The 19530-nt window shown below is 43.8% G+C and overlaps 1 protein-coding gene across 3 annotated transcripts in view; it reads right to left on the reverse strand.

The window, feature by feature from the left end:
- Positions 1 to 6358: 6358 nt before the first annotated feature.
- Positions 6359 to 19530, reverse strand: part of LOC135220882 (methionine-R-sulfoxide reductase B1-A-like) — a 171101-nt gene continuing 157929 nt past the window's right edge. For 2 of the 3 annotated variants that reach the window (XM_064258490.1, XM_064258489.1), the window contains exon 4: positions 6359 to 7511. In XM_064258490.1, coding sequence (XP_064114560.1) covers positions 7459 to 7511 — 53 coding nt within the window. In that variant the 3' untranslated portion in view covers positions 6359 to 7458. Of the gene's footprint in view, positions 7512 to 11274; positions 11307 to 19530 lie in introns of those variants that run through there. The other variant, XM_064258491.1, reaches the window with a different exon arrangement.

The following is a 19530-nucleotide window of genomic DNA, read 5'->3' on the forward strand; positions in this document are numbered from 1 at the left end:
TCAACCACTCGCTCTGCCATTCGCCTCAGCCCTCCTAAAAACTGCCTCCCTATAGCTCTTAAACTCTGGTATAACCTCAGCTACTTCAGTCCTAACACTAACACTTCTACTCTCATTCATATACCTATCTAACTCGTAATCCTCTGCTATTTCTAATGTCGTTCCACGTAAACCTTTCATTTGTCCATCGCATTTTCTCCTTACGTTTCAGATTCATAAACTCATACACACTTAGGCTCAGTCGCCAACAACTTCCTTACTAACTCTTTACACCGCTCATCAAAATCATGTTTTCTCCTGTATCTTACACTACTCTTTATCCTCTTCACCTGTTCCACAATCCTGGCTTTCACACTCTCATAAGGCACATTCCCCACACTCATCACTACCCCATACATACTCAACAAAAATCCTGTCAAAAAGCTACCCAACTCTTACCCAGACTCTCTTGTTATCCCCATACTTAGCCACACAATACTTCTCATATTCCTTAAAAAAAAGTCCCCCTATATCCCTACTACCATATTCCTCGTATTGTGCACATCAGGGTACCTCACGCATATACACAGCCTTTCGTACTTCCTGCTCACTCTCACTTTCGCTACTTCCATTCATATCCCTCTTAACCTCGTCCAAATACAATAAACCAACTTCCAGACTAACATCCATGCTCTTGATTACGCTCTTCTTACCTTTCTTTCTACCTACCTGTTTCCACTCACCGCTATCTAAATCACTCTCAGCCCATTCCCCAATGTATTCAGTACTAGTCTCATCCTGTCCGTCATCCTTACTAGCCTTCTTTCCCTTAGTTGTCATCTTACCCTCAACTTCCTTCTTACCTTCTGCTCTGATTTCTCCCTGTCCTGAGTCTTTTTCCCCTCACTTGCCACAACCTTATCACTTTCATCACTCACAGTTTCATCCACTTGTTCTTTCACTTTCTTATTCACTCCCGACCCATCACAAGACCCGGTAGGCCTACCTCCTACAGCTCCCTCTCCAAAAAACCCTTTCATCATCTCTTGCACACTACTAATCACCACACCGAATTTTTCGTCCATTTTCTCAACCATTCTCTCTTTCGCTCCTTTCTCCTCTTCTTTCATTTCCCTTTTCGCACTCCTTAGCATTCCTCTTGTTTCCTCTAACTTGCTCTTCAGCTCCTCACACTCTACTCTTAACCTCTCATTCTCCACTTCCAATCTTTCCTAAGCTTCCCTCGCCAACCACAACTCCTCCTTCAGCCTCTCCGCGTCATTCAAACCTTCCATACTCACCACTTTCTTCACCAATCATGCAACCCACCACACCAACTGTCCTGCAGCTGCCACACCAGCAGCCCCACGTTGGGCGCCAAAAAATAATGGGCGGGATTGCACAAGTTAAAAACAAAAAAACTCATAACACAAACACATTACTCACCTCAGACTCAGAGTGAGGAGCTGCGCCGCTGCCGGTGGATATTTAGCTAGGCAAGGCTAGGCTAGCTGTCTTAACACAATACACAAACAACCGAACAAGAACAACCACACAACAATTCAATAACTATACAACCAGCGCCTCGGTGGTGTGATCGGTATGGTTTTGGCCTGCCACCTCGATGGCCGCGAGTTCGATTCTCTTGCATTCCACCAAGGGGTTAGAGATGTGTATTTCTGCTGATAGAAGTTCACTCTCAACATGGTTTGGAAGTCACGTAAAGCCGTTGGTCCCGTTGCTGAATAACCACTGGTTCCATGCAACGTAAAAACACCTTACAAACAACTAAAGACCACTGCACAACAATCACTATGGCACGAAAAACCAATACTAACACAACTAGTCAACACTGCCTACAACATCAAGGAACCACAACAACACCACTCAACAACTCACAACTCCAACAATTCATCTACGACCCTAACTCACAAGCACAACAAACTGAACAACACAGGCACAACAACCTTCAAACATACAAGACCAACAATAATTCAACCAACAGCTTCAAGAACCACAAAATAACTGACCACCAATAATACTGCTACCAAAACTCTCTAACCAGCACCAGCTCTTCTTCCAGATATGCATACGACTACCATTGAACCACTCCCATTTATTCCTCCACCAATCTCTCTCTCTTTAATGCAAGCCACGGAGACATCAGAACTGGAGACTATGTCTCCATGGCTTTTTCTGTCCTTTGGATGGATTTCAATTCGTGGTCCCCTATGGGTTCTTGCGTTTTGGGAGTCTCAATTGTATATTCTATTGAATTGTACTCTCATTCCAGTCTTAAATGCTCGCATTTAGAACTGGTTTTTATGCCCATTCCTCCTCGATTTCTACGGGAGTTGAGGAGGGCCCCATCCCGATGGTTGTTTGACGAAATTTGGGGGTCTCGTCGAGCACTTAAAATTCTTTGGAATTCCTAGCACTCTCTGACTGTTTTGGTCTTCTACAAACTGCAAACACTTGGGTGAGACAAGAATTCCTGATAATTGTTACTACAATAACCAGGAATCTTGCAGAATGCTCAAATTCCTTGGAATTTCTGGCATTCTCAGTGTTATCGTTTTTCTTTAATTTCCAAACACTCGGGCGAGACAGACATTCCCGGTAATTGTTATTACAAAAATCGGGAGTCTCGCTAAGCCATTAAATTCCTTGGAATTTCTAGTGTTTGCAGGGTGATTTGGTTTTCTGAAATTTCCAAAACTCAGGCAACAGATATTCCGATGATTATTACAATAACAATCGGGAGTCTCACCGAGCGCCTGGATCCCTTGGTTTCGTCGGCGCTCACCGAGTGCTTGGCTTCATCATATTGCCGAGTACCAGGGCGAGAAAAGGCTTGCCCGATTATTGTCCTACAAGAGTCGGGTTTTTCTTGCCGAGCGTGGGAATTCTTATGAATTCTAACGCTTGCCAAGCGCTCACTATTACGAATGCTTGGATGGCAAGACGAGTCTTTACCAGTACAGATGAGTCCGCTCCTCAGTCTGGTTTGGAGTTATGTAGAGCTTGGAACTGCATGCAACACCTTCTGGGTGAATGGTAAAGTACCCTCCATTTGTATTGGACCTTAGGGTCTGAACATGTAGGACAGCAGACACAGAATCCCTGTCGTTGTTGTTCTCGGAGCTTCGGCCTCGAAGGAGAGCAGTTAATTGGGAAGAAGTATTAGTTCTTCGTTGATGATTACCACGCCTAATTATGTAGTGGTGATCTGCTCAGCTCGGCTCAACGAGTCAGCTTGATCTGCCGATCTGAGTGCTCGGCTCTAATGAACTAACTCTCTGCTCTTGATAGGTGCGGTTCCTTGCCATGACATAGCACCCTCCCGTCCCGTGTTGCAGCGAGTTTTCAAGGGGTCAGCGTCTTTTGTCTTCGTCATCCGACACCTCTTAACTTCCCTCCTCAAAGGTTTCCACGTCCTAAGAAGAGGAAGGTATTCTCCGCCCCTTAAGTCTTGCTTCACGACTTCTAAGGTTCTGCACCCTTTCCATGGAGAGGAAATAATTGGCTGTCTCGTCGGCTCACCTGCTCCTTCTGGAGTGAAAACCTAGACGCTGTCCACAAATATGGTGTCTCGGGAGCCCCAGGAGTTCGAACCCAGGTTCATTCTCCTGTCTCTGGTTCCAAGGGTGGTGCTCATGGAAACAGGGCTGCATCGTGTATACTCATGTACTGGTGTGTCCGAGTGTACACCCCCCCCCCAGAGTGGGTCGTACATCCACAGTCAGTAATAGGTAGTCTTCTCTCCATCACAATAGTGACGCAGATGCCTTGGACCCACCTGTGAAAGCCAGAAATGGCTGTTCTTCAGGTACCAAGATAAATGTTGCTGTTCCTCCCTCCCCTTGCTAGAGAGAAGAGAAAATGCTACAGAGAAGCAGATTTGTTTATTGTATGGAATACAAACCAAAAAAGCAACACAGTATGACCTGCACTCACCTGTATCAGACTGGTTCCAGCGTATGACGTCTATTCTTCAACCTGCACGTTGGTAGATTTTTGTATGGTGCTTTTACGTTGCATGGAACCAATGGTTATTTAGCAACGGGACCAACGGCTTTACGTGACCTCCGTACCAAGTCGAGAGTGAATTTCTATCACCAGAAATACACGTCTCTCACTCCTCAATGGAATGGTCGAGAATTGAACCCGTGACCACCGAGGTGGGACGCAAACACCATACCAACCACACCACTGAGGCGCTCACGGTAGAAGAAAGGAAAAAAAAAAAAAAAGAAAGAAAGGAAGGGGGACACCAACCAAATCACTTATTCTTTCTTCCACACAATCATTTTACGTAAGATACAAACTGTTCTGCCAGGGGCACTGGATTAGCTACACAACTTGTTGGGCAGCCACCACCGGATCCAAGGAAAGTGTCCAAGGACCTTTGGGCAACATCCTTCAGGTAAAAGGAGGTGAAAGTGGTTGCTGAAGCCAGGAACTAGCATTCAGAATCGTGTGAACAGAAAGTTCTTCAAAGCCAGAGAGGAACCCATTCCTCTGATGCCATGCTCTCATGCACACACAGTATTTGTGACGGAACTTGAAGGTAAGGAGTATGCCTGTTCAATCACCTCACGAAGCCAGAATGAAATGATATTCTTGGACACTTACTTCTTGGTTTGGCCCAGGCTAACAAAAAAGTCTATGACACCTAGGCTTTAAGTGACAAGTCCATTTTATGTAGCAATACAGAGCTCTGATGGGACAGAGCAATAATTCCTGCAGATCACTGTCCATGAACTCATTCAGGGGGAATAGAAGAAGAAAGAAAAAAAAAAAAGAGAGAGAGAGAGGCAAATCTGTATCATGCACCGAGGGATTTTGAGTCTTAGCATGAATTCCGGGACAAATTTAAGGGCAAAAACCCCCAATCCCTGTTGTGTTTAACATCAAAACTCAGGCCATGAAGCTCTCCAAGTCTGTTTGAGGAAGCTATGGCCAAAAAGAAAACTGTCTTTAAGAGTCAGATCCCTCTCTGACGATTGATGCAGCGGTTTGAATGGAGCTCAAGTGAGACTACTCAGAACCAGAGTAAGATCCCAAGTTGGAGGCTTGAGTTCTCTTGGTGAACAGGATTGCTCGAAACTCCTGAACAACATCGAGATTTCTCAGGATGAAGAGATGTCCACGCCTTTCAGACATGGGACCAACCCTAAGACAGCCCTGTAGCCTTTGACAGTAGAGATGGATAGATATTTCTTGCTTCTGAGAAAGATCAGAATATCTGCTATTTGCTGAACAGAAGTCCCAATAAAAGAGAAACCCAGTCGATGACACCAATCACAGTAGACGGCCCACTTGCCCGGGTAAACTGCTGATGAAGACCTCTTGAGGTAGTAAAGACATCTGACCTACTGCCTTGCGAGAAGCCTATCCCATGGAGGAGGTACTCGTCTCGGACGTGAAGAGATAGGCACCCTACCGACTGGTGGAATCTCTCCACATGAGGCTGGCAAAGAAGGTTGTGCTACGTGGAAATATCTTTCAGAAATGGTGACAGAAGAGCCGGGAACCCCACTGCCTGGGGCCACAGAGGCACCACTAAGGTCATCCTGAGATTCCTGGAACTCCTTACTCTGTTCGGGACGTAATGAATCAGGCAGAATGGAGGGAAGGAGTACACCTCGAGATTGTCCCAAGGGTGCTGAAGAGCATCCGCCAAGGCGAAAGGATCCAGGACCACCAAGAAGTAGACCTCTAACTTCCTGTTGAAGCAGGTGGCAAAGAGGTCTAACATGGGTCTTCCCCACAGGTGAAGCAGCCTTTCTGCTATATCCTGAGCAGAGACCACCACTCCATACCTAGGACTTTGTTTGTTGGCTGCTACATTCCTTCTGTCTGGAATGTATCTGGCCATGAGCCCCACCGAGTTGTTGATTACCCTACCCATTGGTGCATATCAACTGTTAATGAGTGGAACTGGCAAGACACCCCTCCCCCTCGGCCCATTTCATTATAACCTGTCTTCTCTATGACTTTTTTTCTTCTTTTTTTTAAAGCAAAGAATTTATTTGTACGTAAAACAGTGTACAGTCTACCCCAGCCTATTCGTAGTTCTGGATTCGTGGATTTTTCGGTGAAACATATATCCACTTTATTAGAAAAATTCAGCAATTCACGGAATTTTACATAGAGAAATATTCACTAATTACTGTATTTTCATACTTTGTGATTAAATGCATTTTTCATAATAAAACTATTAAAATGGGCAGATATAAACATTTTTAGTTTTTTTTTGTGTGTTTGAACTACCAAACTGGGTATTATAAGGGTTTTTAGAGGGGTGTCAAGTATTCACAGGGGGTTGTGGTCCCTATCCCCCACGAATCCCAGGTGTCAACTACATAACTCAAACTTGATCCTATACTGTTTTATTAATACAGACATTTTATATTTTTTTTACAAGTAGTAGTTTGCAATATCATACAATCAATGAACAAAATTGTCCATGAACCAATCTAAATTTTCTTTTACCAAAAACATTTAAAGATATGTTTATTTACACACAACAATCCAAAATAGTGTATAACTTGATTCCACCTATCCAGAATTAATCATACAGACATTTTTTACCAGTCTTTTTACAACTTCTGGTTCACAGTGCCATACAAGCAATAAACAAGTGTCAATAAACCAATTAAAAATTTTACTTGTATTATTGCTTATGGATGTGTTTGTCTAGACATAAAAGCTGAATGAAAGCTATTAATAACTGAAATTCAACATTATTCCTTGAAGTTTAATGGTCGGCGTGCCCCTTAAATATTACTGAACAAAGATGCACAATAATTCAAAATTATCACAATTTGTCTAAATGGCATAACAACAACTTTCTTCAAGTAACTTTTTCATTTCGTACTGAAATGTTCATTGTGTTCCTACTAGAATATATATATGAAGGGTTTGTTTTAAAGTGACTTGATGGTGTAACCTCAAGTAGGACTACAGCAAGAAATTAAAAAAAATTTAAATCCTGCAATGTTAGATTTAATGTGAACTACATATAAGGAAGCAAAAAATTACATCAGCAAAGAAATAATCATGAATTTAAATCCTAGTGTTAAATCTGAATACAAACAAAATCAAGGGGACCAAAAGTAAAATCTTGTTTGCAGTCTTAATCTAATGACATGAATTATTATACCATGAATAACACTGTTATAAATGTTCAATTACGTCTTCCACTGTGAAAACCTCAATTAAGAGTTTACATTCACAGTACCATAAGCTTAATACAATTATAACAGTGTCTATATAATGGCACTATATTAGATTCCAAATCACGTCACATTACTTCATGTTCTAGTGGATAAACAATATTCCATCTAAATACAAAATGTCTCATAGAACATATGTAGACAATCACAAAAGATTTGATAGAAGAGGCTACAATAAATTACAATTGTTGTTGGTTTGACTGATCGACTGTGGTCTCGGGCAGTCCTTCTTGGCTTCTCAAGAATTGCCATTAGTCTCAGTTTGGCCATTCATTATCTCCTCACTTCCCTCTGTAAAAGAAAAAATACCATATACGTATACATCTCTTAAGATATACAATATGTAATTCTACCCATCAGCTAAAGACTACATTTTTAGTACATAATTGTGAAATTTAATAAGGGACTTTCACTAAGATTAAAAATGCCTTTGGCCTCTTGTGTTGTAGAGGGGAAACACTACATTTATTTAATGGACAATAACTTTATAACTGTTATAGTGTCATAAGAATTTTTAATGGTTTAAAAATTCTGAACCCCAAGAGACTGAACACTTGTCTGAGCATCATAGATGGTTGTTTGGGTAACTATAATAGTAGCATTCATTTCTGAACGTACTCCAAAGCACTAGGAAATATTTATCTTTGCATATTTTTATTAATTACCATGAATACTGAAAATTAGCCTTGTATCCAAGCACTTTTCACAGTCTTCCTGAAAATCAAGGAAAACCATAACTGAGAAAATTTCTACCAGTCATTGTGTGTTTTGCTGGGGTACTTGCACATTTCTCTGCATATCTGGTTGTGTACACCAGTTGAAAAATTGTTCAAAATTTAATCACAGCCTTGCCACACTATTTGCTGACAGAGACTTTACCAAAAGCTCTGCCTTATGTTTAGGGCACTAAACAATTTCATCAGCTTCTTCCAGAGGAGGCACGCTAGAATCAAAGAGTGATGGTTGAAGAGTATACTACCACTTATGTTTATCACCACTAGAGATAAAAACCTTGTTAACATCCTCATTGTGACCTCTCTCATAGACTACCTGAGCTTGACTTGACTTACATTGAAATTACACTACAAAAATACCATTGATTGTTCCTCCATAAATGATAAGCTTCTTGTTTTTCATGATAGGCAAGCTTACATACAGCATTAAACCATGGCCTTATAGACTTCTCTCAAATGTATTAAGAGAGTGGCGGGCAAATGTGGCCCTCCATGGGGTTCTATGCAGTCCGTGGAAGCCTGCAGCAAATTAAGACGAAAAAAAATCAATAAAATTTTATAAGTAGGTTTGAGGATTTCCAACAGATTGAGCTTAATTTCAACTTGTTAACTTCTCCTTTCTCTGCTGATGTTGATGCAGCACCAGATGAATTGCAGCTTGAATTGTTAGACATTCAATCTGATCATTCATTGAAGGAAATGTTTCACTCCCTACTATTAGTAGAGTTTTACAAGTTCAATGTTTTCCATGTTTAAGAAATTTTGCTGCCAGATTATCCTCTATTTTTGGTTCCACTGACATCTGTGAGCAGAGTTTTCCCTGCATGAAATCAATTAAGTACAAGACCAGGGCCATGTTGTCAGACACAAACTTAACCCTCTTACGCCGGAGCGGTAAATAAAAAATTGTCTCCCGTATGCCGGAGGAGTTTCGGAGTGAGCACGGAAGCAGAAAAAATATATTTTTCAAAAAATCACAGCGCGCTTAGTTTTCAAGATTAAGAGTTCATTTTTGGCTCCTTTTTTTGTCATTGCCTGAAGTTTAGTATGCAACCATCAGAAATGAAAAAAATTATCATTATCATATATAAATAATACGATATATGATAGCGCAAAAACTAAATTTCATATATAATTGTATTCAAATCGCGCTGTGCGCAAAACGGTTAAAGGTAACAAGTTACTTTTTTTTCGTTGTAATGTACACTAAATTGCAATCATTTTGGTATATAACACATTGTAAAACGATAAAAGCAACACAGAAAAAATATTATCACAAAATAATGCATGAATTCGTAACGCGCGGACTTAAACAAATATTTTTTTCAAAAATTCACCATAAATCTAAATATTGTCCTAGAGACTTCCAATTTATTTCACAATGAAGACAAATGATTGAATATTACTATACTGTAAGAGTATTAGCTTACAATTGCAGTTTTCGACCATATCTGACGAGTTAAAGTTGACCAAATGTCGAATTTTTTTATATATATATTTTTTGTATATGCAATTATTTCGGAAATAAGAAAAGCTACAACCTTCAAATATTTTTCGTGTTATTCTACATGAAATTGCACACATTTTCATATATAAAACTCTATGAAATGCCTAATATGAAACGGAGCAAATATTCCGAGAATGGGACGTACGCATTTCGGAGATTTGTGGCGGAGAATCCGCGCGCGGAGGGAAGGAAATCTAAATATTTTGCTAGAGACTTCGAATTTGTTTCAAGATGAAGATAAATGACTGAATATTACTAGACTGGTAAGAGTTTTACAGCTTACAATTGCGTTTTTTTCTTTTCGACCATTTTGGTAGAGTCAAAGTTGAAAAAAAGACCGAACCCGTGGTTTTTTCTTCTATTTATCGTGATTTGTATGCAAATATTTCAAAAATGAGAAAAGCTACAACCTTCAATTATTTTTGTTGTATTCTACATGAAATTGCACACATTTTCTATATATAAAAACTTTATGTAACGGCTAATTTAAAATGGTGCAAACTTACCACAATTGCACGTATGATTTTTTCGGAAGAGTTACCGCGCGGATGTAAAGAAAATGTTATTTTTTTCATAAATTCACCATAAATCGAAATATTGTGCTAGAGACTTCCAATTAGTTGCAAAATTAAGGTAAATGATTGAATATTACTAATATATAAGTGTTTTAGCTTACAATTGCGTTTTTCAACCATTTTGGTAGAGTCAAAGTTGACCTAAGGTTGAAAGTTTGGCAATTATCGTTATTTATATGAAAATATCTCAAAACTGATAAAAGCTACAATCATGAGTATTTTATTGTTGTATTCTACATAAAAATGCGCACATTTTCATATATAATACTTCATGTAACGGCTAATTTAAATGGTACAAAAATTATGTCAAAGTGACGAAATAATTTCCGAGATGTGTCACAGATACTTTTTAGTGCGGCAAGAAAGAAATTCGCGCTTGCGCGCCTGCGTAACGATTGTAAACAAAGCAAAACCTTGATCCGTGAACTCCCAGCATCCCCCAAGGCGCGTGATTCAAAAATTTTAGGCTGGTAGGCCTATAAGTATTTTTCCGCGAATTTAAAAAAAAAAAAATTTTGTAAGTTGACGTAAAATACGGGGAGGACAAAAAAAAAATGTCGACGTAAAATACGTCCAGTCGGCGTATGAGGGTTAAGTGCAGTGGTGAGTTTCTACAAGCAAACTTGTGTAGACTTCAAACAAATTGTAAAATGATAAATTTTTAATCAATATAAATTTTTCACAACCTCATGTCTTAAAAACATGATAAATCTTCTGGCCCCAGCTGGAAACGTTAAAAACAATCAAAAGTTTGTAAATGCAAGGAATCTGTGGCATCTGGCATCTGATACGTGTTGAGGTGGAAGTACGTTGAGAGTGCACTTGAATCCAGGAATATACCAGTCTTTCTTCCAACCCAGGATGAAATGTAAGAGGGGCAGTAGAGGTGGGTAGTCAACGTTCTGACCTCAGGTTTGTTAGCTATGAAAAATACAAAATGATAAAAAATTTGTCATTTGTTTATACGCGGAACAAACCTAAGGTCTTAACATTAGGATAGACTCATACTTGGAGGGAGGTATGAGAATCCTAAACTGACAGGGGGTTCAACACACCTGATATTTCTTATTGGAAATGAGACTACTAAATAAGATCACCTAAGCCTATCAAATGTTAAATATTTGGATGTTAACACTCAGTCCACTGGATTGAAATACAACGAAACAAGACCAGATTCATTGCATTCATAGAATTCCAAAGGAACTAGGTATATCTGCTCAAGCAACAAACCATGTCAGACAAATGGGTTGCCATCACTCCTCACTTCCCTTGCTGGAGAGAGGCCTTTTAGCTACTGAGAAGCAGATTTGCATGTTGCATGGAACATGAAGTGTAGTAACAGTATGGCTGCCAAACTAAACTGCATGATACATTTGAGAAATGATCAGCCAGGGCATTGCTAACCTCAGTTGCTCCAGTCAGGGGATCCAGCCCCTTAACAACGGCCCGATGTGGTGCCCCCAAGGCACTGGGGTGGCAAGACTGTTCAAGGCTCCTGATCAGCATTGAAAGGTGCCCGGGATTCCCTAATCCAATCCTTTCCAGAGAGAGACTTGGCCTAGGGCAGCCCTGACCCCCTTCACGGCTTCTACTGAGAGGTCTCTGTCCATCTCAAGTGTACCAGGAAGTCCGCTAAGTGGGGAATCTTGGGCTGCAGAAACTAGAGACCGCTTCTTCTACACCAGACACCAAAAGCCGTCCATTTGGCCTGGTACATGGCCTCGGACCTTTGAGAGGAGACTGAGGGACCCGTGGGACCTCAAGAAGTTCCTGGGACCCGCAACTACCTGGTTTATATGGCCAGGGGCCTGGGGCATGTTCCCAGCCTGGGGAAGACTTACGGGTGGCTTGACCTCCTTCGGAACACCCCCCCCCCCCCCCCCAAGAGGTAGTCCACAGCTACAGTCCTATTGGTGTCCGGAGGGGGGGGTGGGCTCCGCCAGAAGGTTCTCGGCTCTAATGAGAGCCAGGACCCGCCTAAAGGTCAATCCCCTGACTGTGCTGCCCTGCCCATCCCAGGTGCTCTGGAGCTCGTCCTGGATGAATGCCACTTCTTCACTGTCCTCTAGGGGGCAAGCAGGGGACATCACGGGTGGAGGGGAAAGGCCGGAGATGGCAAGTGGCTCCAACCAGGGGTAGCCGGTGGGAACAGGTGCTCCTCTAGGATAAGGGCCTCAGACCGAACCCGCGGGTCCATCATGGGGCTCCCACTGGCCCGGGCTTGCACCCCTATCCTGACCAGAGAGAGCGAATGGCTTCCACCGCGGGGTGGAAGAATGCTTGAGGGACATCAAGGAAAGGAGTCTGCCGGGTGCTAGGGGCCGCTGGTACTCGGGGGGTGATCCACCAAGACCTCAGGGGGAACAACCGGTGATGGAGAGGGACACCCTGTTCATGGGCCCGTCATGTGAGCCACGAACTCGGGAACTCTCCGCGGGGACCGACCAGTCGGGAGGCGGTGGAGCCCATGGTGACGAGACCCGTCACGACGGCTGCCGCTCCTAACCCGACCCCTGTGGGCCCGGCTATGACAGGGAGAGAGGGAGCAGTGGCCTGGAGAGGAGATAGATCAACGCACCCGCCCCTACCAGCATGATGCCTCTGCTTCGCTCCACACCCCTCCTACGGGAGGGCCTGTCTAGTCCCAAGACTCCGAGGAGGAACAATCCTTGGGAGAAGGGGGCTTCCCCTTGCCCTTCCTCTTATTGCTCTCGATCCGGTAGGAGAGAGCCTGGCGCTCGGGCTGGGATCCGACATCCCGGAAGGAGCGGTGGCAGCCCCCAGCACTGAGAATCATCCTCCCTCAAAGGCGAGCTGAACAGGGTATGAGGGGTGTTGGACCAAGACTGGGACTGGAACCCTGAAGACTCCATCAGCTCCTGCTACTACCTGTGGCAGCCAAACCCCTCGGGGTAGATGAAAGGGAGCTCGGGTGAGGTGGACGACATACCAACGGCCACCCCGGCTGACACAGACGTAGCACCCAGCTTCAAAACCGCGCACACAGCAGCAGGATGAGCCACGCTCATTAAGTGGAGTGCATCTGAAACTCCTTGACTGACGGAGAGCCCTGAAGATTGAAGCAGGACCACACTGCCTTCAGGAGGCCACCGTCCTCGAGCATTGCAACCTGTACGGAGGACACAGAAAAGACTGGACATCTGACCCGAATGCATCTCAGGCCATGAATCCCGAGTCAGGACCGTGTGAACCCCCAGGTTCCTGGATAAGGGGCAGCTACATGTCCTGGACGGGTACCCAGTAGCTGTCCCTGAGCACTCAGACTGAACGGGGGACAACCCTGCGAATCTCCCCGCTCCGCCAATGATTCAAGAGGTTACCCCCACCTGTGAAGGAATTGGATAAAGGGGGGCCTCTTGTCCTACTTCCTCCGAGGGGAGAGGCTCCTACGGCCCCTTTGGTTGGCTGAAGACCTGAGTCTTTAGGAGGGGGAATACAATGAGGGGGGGCCCAAGGGAGGGCTGAGTCCTTTGTCCTACCCAACCCCCCGAAGGCTGGTTCCCAGTTATCGGACATCCTCTGGCCCCCGTACCTCTGCTGTTGTCTAGGTCGGGAAGCATCCGGTGCCCTAAGCTGTGCTGGGTGCCTGAAGGAGGAGGCCTGTAGACGAAGGAATCCTGGCTGGCTTACTGTCAACACTCCCGGGCCTCCTCCACTAGGTCCTCTGGCCAGAGGGACTCCACCTTTATCGGGGTGTACCTCGGGAGGTTAGCTTCCCTGTTTGGAAGTCGTCTAGGCCAACTGGCTAGACTGGTGACCTCCTGCGGAGGACCCAGCCAGTCCATTGGGTGACCGCCTGAGAAGTCAAGAAACTGATGACCCTCCATCGAACAAGACCAGCTCCTTGAGTAAGGGCCAACTTGGTCCCATCCTTCAAGTTGGTTGGTGGCGAATCTGGCCACCGCCCCGGCCCATGGGTCGAGCCAAGCAACTACTGGACGGCGTTCCATGCCGTGGTCTCCAAGCATGGCCACCTACTCTTGAGAAGGTGACCAAACCCACCAAGAGTCTCTCCCCCGAAAAAACCGGGGCGAGGAGGGAGATGTTATCCGCCAAGGACTAGGGTATAGAAGGAGAAGCCCTCTGGGGCGAAGAACCTCCCCTGCCTGGCCTCAGCTACTGGGAGGAGCTTGAGGGAGCTGTGGGGCCGCAGGGCATTCCTAGGCCCCGATGTTACCTGGCCCACTTGGGCAAGGGCCTGAGCCTCACTCCTTGTTGGGGGAAGGGCCCCCAGAAGGTTTGTCCTCCTTCGGGCCGCCCGTAGGAAGTCTACTGAGGAGGGTCTCTAGGCGTTGGAGGGAGGAATAGGGTCTGCTAGACTTTTTTCTCCGAAAGAGGGCTAGGACCCTCCTGTCAGTTGAGCCCTCAAAGTACGATGCCTTGCCCCTCCCAAGGTGTTGGAGGCCGCCCTGGATGAAAGACTGACCCTCATCGCCCTTCAGTGACCGAGCAGGCCCCACCACGGGAGGTGGGTTGTGCTCCAGAGCGGCCGGACATCTCACTCCAGAGGCTACCAGCAGAACTGGGAGCCTTGCAGGAAGCAGAGTCGCAGGCCGTACCAGCAGAGCAGTCATGGGAGGCCCACTGGCCAGCGGAGTGTGCGGGGGAAAGGCCAACGGGGCAGCGGCGCACCCTGCTCACGGGACCGTCATGGGAACCACGAGCACGGGTGAACGTGGAGCGGACTGTCCGACCGGGTGAGCATTGGAGCGGACTGTCCGACCGGGTGAGCATAGCAGGCTGTCTGACCAGGGTAGCGGAGCGGGCCCCCCAACCAAGAGAGCAGAGCAGATCGTCCGACCGGGAGAGTGGAGAGGACCGTCCGACTGGGGGAGCGGAGCGGACTGTCCGACTGGGCGAGCGGAGCATACCGTCTGCAACGGTGTGCCCTGTCACGTCGGCTACCACACCTATCCCGACCTCTCCATTCATGGCAAAGACGGGAGAGTGGAGCGTGGTGGGAGGAGGAGGGAGCCATACCTGCTCAACTCCATGTACCAAGGCGCCTCTTCTCCACCCTGCACCCCCTCCTATGGGGGACTCCATCAGAGGAAGAGGTCGACGGGGCAGCAGCACACCCCGCTCGCAGGACCGTCATGGGAACCACTAGCACGGGTGAACTCAGCGCAATTCATATAACCGGGGGCGACCGTAACAGCATGCCCCGTCACAGCGGCTATCGCACCTACCCGAACCGCTCTGGCCTAGGCTAGACAGGGATAAACCGGCTCGACTCCATGTAGCCCGGTACCTTTTCTCTGCCCCGCACCACCTCCTATGGGGAACTACATCAGAGGGAGAAGTAGACGGGGCAGCGGAGCACCCCACTCACGGTACCACAAGCACGTGTGATCGCGGCGTGGACCGACTGACTGGGGAGCGGGGCAACCTTGATGACATCATCCGAGGGAGGGGAGCAGTCCGACACAGACATACTCCCTCTCTCAGCCAAAGCACTTCCATGGGAAGTCTGAACGGAGTGCGAGGGTTGCCGGTCCAGGACCGGGTCTGGCACACTGAGGGACTCGGCAGCTCCCTCTGCCTCCAAGGGATGCCATATCCCTCCAGGGACATGACCAGGGGGGCTTTGTTGACGTGTAGAACAACTCTGGCAGAAGCCTCAGCTGGAGTGGGGGAACGGCTCTACTGACCCCAAGCCTGGGACCGGAGCGAGGGACGAGAGCGTGATAGCGGAGGGAGCTGCACTAGGCGGCCCAAGCAGAGAACCCCACGCCCCTCATGTGCAATCACCTGTACAGGAGTAGAAGAGAACTGATCCTCAGGCTCTGCAATGGGCAGAGACCCAGCAATGAACTCACCTAGTTCACAATCACAACTAGGTGTATTCAAGTCATATTTAGACTTAAAAACATGTACAGTGGTACCTCGAGATACGAAATTAATCCGTTCCGAGGCGGCCTTCGTATTATGAGTTTTTCGTATCTTGGAACACATTTTACATGTAAAATGGCTAATCCGTTCCAAGCCCTCCAAAAACACCCCAGTAAATTATATTTCCAGGCCTAAAACACATGTTCTAGGGTTACAATGCCGATCCAACGGAAGAAATGACTCCAAAAAGGCAATACTGTACATACTTGAGTAATATTCAACTGCATGTAATTTTCAACCCCATTTTATTACGACTTAAGCATACTATGTCCCTTAGCAATAAGCCTAGCCTATGTTAGCGGTTGCTACTGTAGCCTAGTCTATGATTCTGACATCTAAACCTAAGAGCTAAAAGCTTAGAATATGCCATTAAAATGTATAAATAATCAGTATGAACTCATTTCAAATAATTATTAATTAATCATTAACTATAATACACAAACAAACAAAAAACAAACCTTCCAATCGATTGTTTACATTCAGCTCTTATCCGTCTTACGAGTATCGAACGAGCGCCAAGCAATCATTTTTCCTAGCACACAGTAAGCCATAAATTGTCATTAGTATCTCTCTTCAACTAATGAAACTACCAAACAGTATAATAACCATTCATTTCTATTCTTTATTCTATCTTTACCTAATGGAGATACCGAGTTACTGACAGCTATAATGAAACATACGTATACGTAATGTAATAATAAAGCAGAAGAAGAATTCTAAAAAATACAAATAATTATTAAGTAACCATTAACTATAATAAACAAACAAAAAAAAGCTTCCAAACGTCTGTTTACATCCAGCACTTACGAGTATCGAACGATCGACAAGCAATCATTTACACAGTAAGGCATAAATTTTCATCATCTCTCTTCAACTACTGAAACTACCAAAAACAGTATAATAACCATTCATTTCTATTCTTTATTCTATCTTTACCTAATTTTTTTTTTTTATTAAATGTATTGCATGAATAAGTTTTTCAATTTACAGCATCCTTTTACCAATAGAATACTTAAAGCACAAGGGGTAGATGCTGACCAATAGGAGAGCAGGACCTTATGGGGTGACTAGCATCAGGAACCAATGGGAGAGCGGGAGGATGGTGGCGAGTTTACTACAGTTGCGGCGCGGGAGTTTTAAAATTGTTCTCGGTGGTCCGGGCGAATCTCGGAACTTTACAGCAACAACCTTTCGTATCTTGAAAACTTTTCGTATGTAGAGCAGTAAAATTTTTCGCATTGGCTTTCATATCTCGAGTTTTTCGTAAGTAGAGCCTTTCGTATCTCAAGGTACTACTGTATTACAAAAAATGACCTTGTCTCATATAAGTCAAGTATCTAGATATTTGTTTATGCTAACTAGAGGCAAGAAAATTCACTCAGAACTGAGTTAAATATGGCAAAATAAACTCGTATTTGCCACCAGCTGATTTCCAAACCAAAACATTGACCACTATGTTAGTATTTTATAATACAATAATATGAGAATACATACGTTTATTGCTGGATAACTTTTTAGAGGATTCTTGGAAATTATGTATATTTACTTTTTCTTCTTTGCTTATCTTAATTTTTGTCACTACGCCATCTACTTAGCAGCAGCATCTCGAGCTCGTACCTCAATTTTTTGCTCATGTAACAAAGCAAAAAATTGACCGAGTGATGACTTGTACCTCAGAAAACTCATACATTAATTCACTTGTAGGTTAAGGTACTGCTGTACTAAGTTTTAAATGAACCTTACCTCTCCATTATATAGCACATTCCCACATTTGAAAAAGGTGGTCAGCATAGCCAACCCTTTAAAGGCTACTTAGTTAACAAAAGACTATGTACAAAAATGATATTTTTTATGAATAAAATAAGGTTTAACATATACCAAGTAATTCTCTTAACAAGGTTGCCTATCAGGGCTAAAGGGTCCCTTCTACCTGCTGGTACCAAGTAATTCTCTTAACAGGGTTGCCTATCAAGGCTAAAGGGTCCCTTCTACCTGCTGGTATGATTTCAGGGTGTCCTTCTCCTAAATTAAATTTCACAGGGTATTATACATCATTGTGTTGAAACTTTGTACTGATACAAATACTAGCAGTAGTTTTGTATTTGCATTTATCATCCCAGTCAGAGGCGTCATTTAGTGGGGGAAGGGGCTGGGAGGCAACTGTCCCCCCAAGACTTAACTTGTCCCCCCCCAACACCCCAAGCCTCAATAAGTAACCGCAGCTGATTTTCCATTATTCCTACCAAAATTTCAATGTGTCATCACATTAAGTTTTATCTATTAGCTACCAGTGAGGATGAGATAAATAAACAGTAGTGGTAGTCTATAGACTTTGCTGAAATATCTTTTTTTGTGTCAATCACAGGGCTTAAGCCTACATGTCAAATTCTTATATTTTGAGGCAATGACAGGGCATAGGCCCACACGTCAAATTTTTATATTTTGAGACAATGACAGGGCATAAACCTACACATCAAATTCATATATTTTGAGCCAATGATAGGGCATAGGCCTACATGTCAAATTCTTATATTTTGAGGCAATGACAGGGCATAGGCCTTCATGTCAAATTCTTATATTTTGAGGCAATGACGGGATAGGCCTACACATCTAATTCTTATATTTTGAGGCAATGACAGGGGATAGGCCTACACATAAAATTCTTATATTTTGAGGCAATGACAGGCATAGGCCTTCACGTCAAATTCTTATATTTTGAGACAATGACAGGGGATAGGCCTACACATCAAATTCTTATATTTTGAGGCAATGTCAAGGCATAGACATACACATAAAATTATTATATTTTGAGACAATGACAATTTCTTATTGCAAATGGTTTCCTACCCGTATCTGTTGGAAATCGAGTAGCTTTTAAGTAGTTTCAAGTTGAAACTTTCAACTCTACGATATATAATGTATATGCATAGAGTGGAATGTACACGTATAAGCAAGAGCACATACACATACATGCGTAGATGGCTCTCTCAGGTCACAATCATTTCTGCATGATATCAACAGACTAAGATCCACATGGGTTGTTACAATCATAATTCTTCCCTCAGCAGTACATACTTCTCCACACCTCATGAAAGTCAACAAAACTGGAATAATTCCTATTACAGAAACTCTTACTTTACAGCTTCTTAACGTTTGATCAAATTTTCACAATAAAATCAAAGAGAATCCACATACAAACCATATTTGAAAACCAAAAACAATGCATACATTTAACAATCTGTCTAACTCCTTTGAACCCTTACAACAGAAGTAGACTGACTGGCTATGAGCGTTTGTATCTCTCGGTTCTCTGGTGTGGGTGGGGGAATTAGATGGATAGAAAATGGATATTTATAGAAAACCAAGTGTTCTCGTTGTTCTTTTGCAATCTGTCAAATGGGCACTGGTGGAGAAGTAAAAGCTACATAATGGAAAGGTAAGTATGTAAGGTTAATTTTAAAAAATATCATAAAATTAAATTTTATCAGTAAATATACTGCATTCCTTGTTACCTTGTGGCAGAAACCATATATTACACAATGTAAACAGACTACCAAATATATTACACAATGAAATGTAAG

The sequence above is a fragment of the Macrobrachium nipponense genome, chromosome 2 (genome assembly GCF_015104395.2).
Source record: "Macrobrachium nipponense isolate FS-2020 chromosome 2, ASM1510439v2, whole genome shotgun sequence".
NCBI classification, from domain to species: Eukaryota; Metazoa; Arthropoda; class Malacostraca; order Decapoda; family Palaemonidae; genus Macrobrachium; species Macrobrachium nipponense.